Raw genomic sequence first — 8,031 nt, 5'->3', positions numbered from 1 at the left:
GTGCCTGGAGCCGGCCCTGGGTGCCGGAGCCTGGAGCTCACTCTGCTCCCGGCTCTGCAGGAATCCAGGTGGGCACATGCCAGCCCCCCTCTGCACCCCACAGGGTGCCGGTCTCCATGGCCCAGCTCTGTCCCCAGCCCGGCTCTTCTCCCCACAGCCCCAGCTGGGCAGTGTTAGTACAGCCAGGGCCAGCGCCGAGCCTGCAGCTCAAGGGGCTGCCATGGGGACCCGGGGAGCTCAGGCGGGGGAGGGGGATCTGGGCAGGGCTGGGACGCTGCCCTCAGGCGACAGGCCGGGCTGGGAGCCCAGGGCAGCCGGAGCGCAGGGGGATCCTGGGGGTGGCAGGCGGCTGTGACAGGCGCGTGTCCCCACAGGGTCGAGCGAGAGGAAGATGCTGCTGCTGACGCGGGTCGTGTTGCTCTCAGCGCTCTGCGCCGCGGCGCTCGGTGAGTTCGGACCCCCTGGGCCGGGGGTGGGGGGCAGGGCTGGGAATCCCCGATGCAGCGCAGAACCCAGGAGGCGGAAACGCAGGCGTGGGAAATTAACAATGGAGGCACCTGACTAACCCACCTCCTGGCCTGGCGCCCGGGGCTGGACTTGCCCCTGCAGAGCTAGAGATGCCCCTCGGCTTCAGTCCAGCCCATCCCTCCGCAAGGCAGGGCTGGGTCATCCCCTGCCGCCCGTTCCCAGAGCCCTAGTGTTCATCGGCCCACGGGACGAGGCCCCTGACCCTGCCCAAGGGGAGCCGATCCCAGAGTGTCGCACACCTCCCGCCCAGGCCGTGTCCCCTGCCAGCCCAGCTCAACCCGAACTGCCCTGGGGCAACCAAGAGCCAGAAAGGGCCAGCTCCCAGCATGCAGAGGGGCAGCGAGCTGAGGCTGTGTGGGGAGGGCAGGGGAAAGGGGGCTGGGGAGGGGGAGAGCAGGGGCAGAGGTGGGGTGGGGGGGAGCTGTAACAACACTAGCTGGTCCCCAGCTCCCACCAAGGCCCTCTTAGCAGGATTCATGCTGGGAATGTCCCTGCAGCCAAGAAATCGCCCCCGGATCAGAGCAGGGCCCATCTACCCCGGTGCTCCAGCAGTGGCCAGTGCCAGATGGTCCAGAGGGAGGTGACTGACACCCCCTAGTGGCCCACAATGGAATAACCCATCCACAGGGCAATTTCCTGTCTGTTCCCACCATGGAGTGGCTGCCCCAAGCCCTGGGGCGGGAGCCCGTCCAGTCCCACGCTGGCTGGTCTCGTTCTCCATAGAAACCTCTGATCCGTTGCTGGATCCTGCTCGTGGCCCAGTGACAGCCAGTGGCAGCGAGTTCCACAGGCCGATTGTGCCCAATGAGCCTTTTCTCAGGGTCGGATGCTCTGACCTTCCAGTTTGTGGGGCACTGGACTCCATCCTGGTCACCCCGACTCGGAAGTTCCTGGCAGAGGGGCAGGGGGGTCAGCAGTGGGAGACCTGAAGGATCAGGGGCCTCCCGGATGCAGAGAGAGCGGAAAGGCTGCAGAGCAGAGGGGACAGGCTGGAGGGCTGCAAGTGACTGGAGGGGGCAGAGGAGACAGACGGGTTCTGAGCCGCACACCCTGGGCAGGAGCTTCCCCAGCCCGGGGTGAGTTCGGAGCACCAGCCCCACCCACGTTCTCCAGCCCAGCCCTTGCTTGGCCTCCCTCCAGCCCGGCCTGGCTCCCCATTCGCCCCTTTGCTGCCAGCGGCGGGTGCTGCTGCACGGCGAGCAGGCTCCCAGCCAGGCCTCTCCCCAGCCCCGTCACATTTAACGCAGGGCTGCGCGTCCCCCCTGCGCCGTGCTGGGCCTTTACTGGCCCCACCCCCACCCCATTGCCGCGGCCCCACTCAGAGCACCAGCCCTGGACCCGATCCTGCTGCGTGGGCTGGGGCAGGTGGGGGGCAGCCACATTAACCCAGCCCTTTCTCCCCTCCCCCGCATGGCACAGGCTGCCCCCGCATCATCTCACGCCGACAGTGGGGGGCCCGGCCCCCGAGAAACAGGGTCCCACTGAGGACCCCAGTGCCCTACGTCATCATCCACCACACGGCAGGGAACCGCTGCACCTCGCAGGCCTCCTGCAGCCAGCAGGTCAGGGGCATCCAGAACTATCACATGGACACCCGGCGCTGGCCCGACATCGGCTACAAGTGAGTACGGCAGGGTGGGGCGGGGGCCTCCACAGAGCTGAGGGGCATATGCCCCTAGGAGGCCATGGGGGGCAGGAGGGGTGAAATGGGGGATATACTGACCCTCCCTTCCATCGGGGGGGGGGGCGGGGAGGGAGGAAGCACCCTGTGAAGGGGGGGCTGAGGGATGATGGGGAGCCAGGGTTGGTGCTGAGACTTGGAAGTGCGGGAACCGTATTTAGGCTGGGAAGGGCCAACCCAGTAGTTCCTGATCCTGTTTCTCAGGCAGTTCCTCAGCAGTTGGCCCCCCGTGTGTCCCCCCGCCATGCCCTGCCCAAGTGCTGGTGCCCTGTCCCATCCCTCGCCCCACCCCAGCAGCTGCCGTTCATGCTCCTGCCCCTCCCCCAGGCCGGGACCCAGGGGGGCTGGAACACGGGACCAGGCTGGGCCTTGGCTCCAGACCCTCCCCCAAGTCCTGCCCCCTCATGAGTCACTGGGGGAGGGGGCAGGTGGAAAACATGGCCGGTGCAGAGATGTGTTTGCACCCCCAGCCCTCCCAGCTCTGCGAGCCCTGCCTGCCCTGGAGGGGGACGGGGGCCACAGAGCCCCTGGCAGGGGGAGATTGGGGGGGGCTGAGGGAGTCCCTGAAGAACGGGGGATGGAACCGGGCAGTCATAAAGCTGGTGGGGGGATGGAGGGCCACAGGGAGCCCCTGGGCCGTGCCAGGAGCTTGGCTGACAGATGCTGCGTGGCCTGTGCCCTGCTCATCTCTGACACTGCCCCGTGCCGGTGTTATCAACACCTTTCCGTGGGGCCGGCCTGACGCCCCGCAATGAAAACCTGGCCGGAGATTTTGCTCTGTGAAATGTTTTGAGATGGTGACGTCGGGGGATGGAAACCCAGCTGGGAATTTCCCGCAGGGTGGCGGGTCCCAGCGCTGTTCTCCTGCCCCACATCTGGGCCGGCTACAGCCCTCCCTCGCCCCCCACCTGTGTCCAGGTGGGGCCCAGGGCTGCTTCCATAAGGGGCTTTACACAAAGCGCCACCTAATGGCCAAACAGTGCAATACAGGTTAGCCCCCCATTCCAGTCCCTTTCCTCAGTGGGTCTTTAGCTGCATGGCAGAGGATTGAGCTTCTAGCTCCGAGGGTCCCAGGTTCAAACCCGGGCAGGGCCAGCAACGACCCTGGGGGAGCTGCCGGGAGCGATAGGGAGGGGAGGCTGCGGCCGACGTGCCTGTGCGGGTCTCACACTGCGCTCTGCCTGCAGCTTCCTGATCGGCGAGGACGGCAGAGTCTACGAGGGCAGAGGCTGGAGCAGCGTGGGGGCCCACGCCTACGGCTGGAACTATAAGTCGCTGGGATTCAGCTTCCTGGGCAACTTCTCCAGTACGTGGGTCCCGTCTGTACGGATTTCCCTGCTAGGGTTGCCAGGTGCCCGGTCGAAAGGGGACCCTGGCAGCTCTGGTCAGCACCGCTGACTGGGCCGTTAAAAGTCCAGTTGGTGCGGGCTGGCAAGCTCCCTACCCGGCTCTGTGCAGATCCCAGGAACGAGCCGGCATTTCCTTCCAGCTCGGGGGCATCCACGGAGCTCCGCACGCTGCACCCACTCCAAGCTCCGGCTCCGCAGCTCCCATTGGCTGCACTTCCCGGCCAATGACAGCTGCGGAGTTGGTGCTTGGGATGGGGACAACGTGTGGAGCCCCCGTGGCTGCCCCCAAGCTGGGGGGACATGTCGCCGCTTACTGGGATCTGCCTGAAGTCAGCACCGCCTGGAGTCTGCACCCCAAAGCCCTTTCCATGCCCCAACTTAGAACCCTCTTCTGCACCCTAACTCCCTCCCGGAGCCTGCACCTCACACCCCCTCCCGCACCTCAACCCCCTGCCTCAGTCCTGAGTCTCCTCCCACACTCCGAACCCTCAGCCCCAGCCCAGAGCCTCCTCCTGCACCCCAAACCCCTCATCCCTGGCTCCACCCCAGGGCCTGAGTCCTCATGCTCCCCGCCCCCCCCCCCCAACCCAGTGAAAATGAGCGAGTTAGTGAGGGTGAGGGAGAGAGAGCGAAATAGGGAGGGGGGATGGAGTGAGTGGGGGAGGGGCCTCAGAGAAGGGCGGGGCAGGGGTGGGGCCTCAGGGCAAGGCTGTTCGGTTTTCTGCAATTAGAAAGTTGGCAACGCTCCCAGGCCGTGCTGGGAGCTGGGAATCCCTCCTGCAGGGCTCCCGCCCACACCTGCTCTCCTGATGCCCGGGGCAGGGGGTTCTGCCCCAGAGACCATCTCCGGTGATGTAGGAATTAGTGACGACGGGTCACTGCTGCAGAGCGACCTGGCTGGCTGCAAGCAAACAACGTGGGATTTTAGGTGGGGTTTTCATCCAGCCAAGCACAAGGGCAGGGATGGGCCCAAGGAACGCAGGCCAGACCTACGGCCTGGAGCCTGGAAAGCAGCGACCCCGAAAGGGGATCTAGGGCCAGGAAAGCAACTGAGCAGGGGCAGCCCGTAGGACCCTGGAGCTGTAGTGACCTTTGGCTGTACAGGGAGGGGAGAGTGAGTAGGAGCGGGGGGGGGGGGGGGGTCACCTGTATACGGCATCACTGGGCCCGTCACTGGATCCCCTGGCTGGCTCTGGTGGCCCAGGGGCGTTTGCTCCACTGGCTAATCGCCCTCCCTGTTTGAAATTTGGGCCTTATTTCCCGGGGAACGTGTCTGGCTTCAGCTCCCGGGCCCCAGCTCCTCTTCTGCCTTTCTCCGCGTGGCTTAACGCGCCCGGCAGGTCCTGTGTTTCCTCCCTGGGTGATCAGCTGGGTGGGCTGAGCTCTGCCCGTTCCACCCTGGCAGCCATTTCTCCAGCCCACCCATTGTGTTTGGGGCTCTTTTTCCACGTCCCTTTTATCACATGGGCCCCAGAGCCGGGCGCAGGATCCAGCAGCCGTCTCCCCACGGCCGGACACAGGGGGAAAATCCCCTCCCTGGCCCCTACTCCCCTGTTTGTCCCGCCCAGGATCCCATGAGCCCTGCGTGTCCTCGCGTCGCCCTGGGAGCTCAGGTGTGGCTGGTGACCCCTAAATCCTGCCGCAGCCCGGCTCTGCAGGGTGCAGCCCCTAGGCTGGAGGTGGGGCCCTGCGGCCCTGGCCTCCCCCGGCAGAGAGCGCCTGAGCTGGGCACTCACAGGGTGGCGGCAGTGGGGGGACACTGAGCTCCCTGTGACAGGTTCCCTCCGGGCTTCCACTTGGAACTGGGTACCACTGAGCCCGCCTGAGCCACCAGCCTGGTTTCCCTTTACGCTGCGCTGCTGTGACAGGCTCTCGAGGCCCCTCCAGCACACGCAGGTAGGGACACCCCCAGCTGCAGAAACACACAAGATGCTGAGATCAGCTCTGGCTGGGAAGCTCAGGTAAGGATTGCCCAGCCCTCAAGTGCACCCCCCCCTAGAGGAGAAACCCAAAATTGTACCGTCTGGCACTGGACAGCGCAAGCTCATGAAATTCACCCCCTTCCTCCATGTGAGAAAGGCAGGCACAGATTTTGCCCCCAGTGATGATTTCCACACGCTGGTTTTAGACCGAACAAAACCAAGTTGATTAATTACAAAGATAGAGCTGAAGTGATTATAAGGGAGAGCAAACAGAGCAAAGCAGATCGCCAAGCAAATAAAACAAACACGCAAGATAAGCTTCAGATACTAAAGAAACTGGCTCCCAGCAGTAATTTCTCACCCTAAATGTTTTAGGCAGATTGCAGAGATTCCTGAAGGCTGGTTGCTCTGGCCTGCAGCGAAAAGCTTCAGAAATTTCATTCACAGGCTAGACACCCTTCCGGTCTGGGCTCAGCACGTCCCCCGCCCCAGTCCTTTGTTTCTTAGGTGTTTCCAGCAGCCATCCTGGGCAGGGATTCCGTGAAGAACGAGCGTTGATTATGTCACCCCCCTGCCTTAAATAGCTTTACATATGGTGGGAAGCCTTTGGGCACTCACAGGGCGGCTGCAGCTGGGGGCACTGGGCACCCGGTGCCCCCTCCCAGCTGAGAGCTCGGGGGCGGAGGGTTGGGATTCAGTAAGAGATCTGCCCCGGGGCTAACCCAGCTGGCTTCAGCGCCATCCCGCCAGGCCCTGCCATGGTCGAGCTCCCCCCTGTGGGGCACCGGGCTGGGGCACAGGGCTAGGAAAGGGGGGGAGGGACCTTGGCTAAGCAAATGCAGCTGAGCGGGGGGGATGCATTACCGAATGTGTGGGAGGGAGTGACACTGACATGGCCAATCGAGAGCGTGGCCAGAGGGGGGTTATTTATTCAGGCCACAGTCACATCCCCTGAGCAGCAGAGAGGGGCCGAGGGCCAGGGTGAGATTAACACGGGGCTGCTCTGTTCCTGCAGGCAGAGTGCCCAACGCTGCCGCCCTGAACGCCGCCAAGAGCCTGATCCAATGCGCCGTCTCCAAGGGCTTCCTGAGACGCAGCTACACCCTGACGGGGCATCGCAACGTGAACCCAACCAGCTGCCCCGGGAACGCCCTCTACAGGGTCATCAGCAGGTGGCCCAGGTTCAAAGCCAAACCCTGAGTCGCTGCAGCCTCGGGGAAGCCCCTGCGCCCATCGCTGACCCCACCTGCGGCTTCTGCCTTCTCAAGCAGCACCTCCGTCCTCCAGCAGGGGGCAGCCTCGCGCTTCCCGCCCACCTGCTGCCTCCTGGGGCCCGGAGAGCAGGGATCTGAGAGTTGGGGTTACGCTCCCGTCTCCCCTGGGCTCTGCTGCCCTCCCTCACCCCAGGGCTCAGATTTCTAATGGTGCCTTGGAGCCAACTGCCCCCCCCCCCATGTGGCTTTCTTCGGCAGACGCCAGGCCTAGCCCCTCGCTCCCGTCCAGAACGGGCACGTCGGCTCAGCCCGGCTCCACACACAGCCAGGCCCAGGGTCTGACAGCATCCAGGGGGTGGGGCCAATCCTCAGCCGAGCTCCGTGGCGACGGCCCTGCCAATCCCTGGGCAGCTCAGGGAATGTCGCCTCCATTCCCGTGTTAAACGTCCGAGCAATTCTCAATTCCAGAGTCCAACCCTCCTCTGCCCCCAGCCCCCTGACAGCTGCAGCGAAATTCATCTGGACTCCCCCAGAAATTGGTCGCTATTTACCCCACCCCACAAAGGGAACCCCAGTGTCCCCGAGCCCTGACCCGCAGCTCGGCCTGGCCCCCCTAGGGTCTGGCTCTCACAGCTTTCAGCCCCAGCCCCTTTCGCCCTGACAGTCCATTCCCACCAGCCTCTCACCGAGGGGGGGCGAAGTGTTTGGATCTTCACACGGCAGGTGCCTGGGAAGGACCCGGCGGGTGGTTCGCAGAGTCCCACAAAGGGGTTTTAATTCAAGTGCAATTTGCCTCTAACCCAGCGCCCCTGCGGCTTAGCGCTTGCTTTGCTTGGGAGCTTCTGAGCAGTGACAATAAACCAGCTTCTAGCACATGAAAAGTTGAAGCGCCGTGAATCATTTCATCTCCTGTTAAACCATAACCACTCCCCGCCACTGGGCTGGGCTGGGAGAGCTCAGAGGGTGAGATTATGGTCTGTCAGAGTGGCACTAAGAGGCCCCACTATGCTAGGTGCTGTACACACAGAGCATGAGACAGACAGTCCCTGCCCTAAAGAGCTCACGGTCTAACTAGACACAGGGTGGGAGGGGAAACTGAGGCACAGGGCGGGGAAAGGGTTTTGCCCAAGCTCCCAGGCCAGTCAGTGGCAGAGCAGGGAACACACCCCATGGCTGCAGTCCAGCGCTCTGCCCACTAGGCTGTGCTGCCTCTCAGTCCCACTGTAAGACAAATAAGGGAAAAAATAGAAAAGTTTAAGGGAAACAAGGGCCCCCCGCAATGGGCAGGGCCGGCCCTAGACTAAACGGCGCCCAGGTTAGCAGCGTCTTCAGCTTCA

The 8,031-nt window shown here is 63.8% G+C and overlaps 1 protein-coding gene across 1 annotated transcript in view; it reads left to right on the top strand.

Moving 5' to 3' along the window:
* Positions 1–379: 379 nt before the first annotated feature.
* The window catches only part of LOC112061213 (uncharacterized), a 29,213-nt gene continuing 21,561 nt past the window's right edge, over positions 380–8,031 (top strand). The window contains exons 1-4 of the mRNA XM_024113987.3: positions 380–446; positions 1,948–2,149; positions 3,397–3,515; positions 6,496–6,679. Of these exons, the coding sequence (XP_023969755.2) occupies positions 392–446; positions 1,948–2,149; positions 3,397–3,515; positions 6,496–6,679 (560 nt within the window). The 5' untranslated portion in view covers positions 380–391. The remainder of the gene's footprint in view (positions 447–1,947; positions 2,150–3,396; positions 3,516–6,495; positions 6,680–8,031) is intronic.

Source organism: Chrysemys picta, chromosome 17 (genome assembly GCF_011386835.1).
Source record: "Chrysemys picta bellii isolate R12L10 chromosome 17, ASM1138683v2, whole genome shotgun sequence".
In the NCBI taxonomy this organism is placed as follows: domain Eukaryota; kingdom Metazoa; phylum Chordata; order Testudines; family Emydidae; genus Chrysemys; species Chrysemys picta.
Note: the sequence above shows the minus strand (reverse complement) of the source record. Positions and strands in the feature narration are given on the sequence as shown.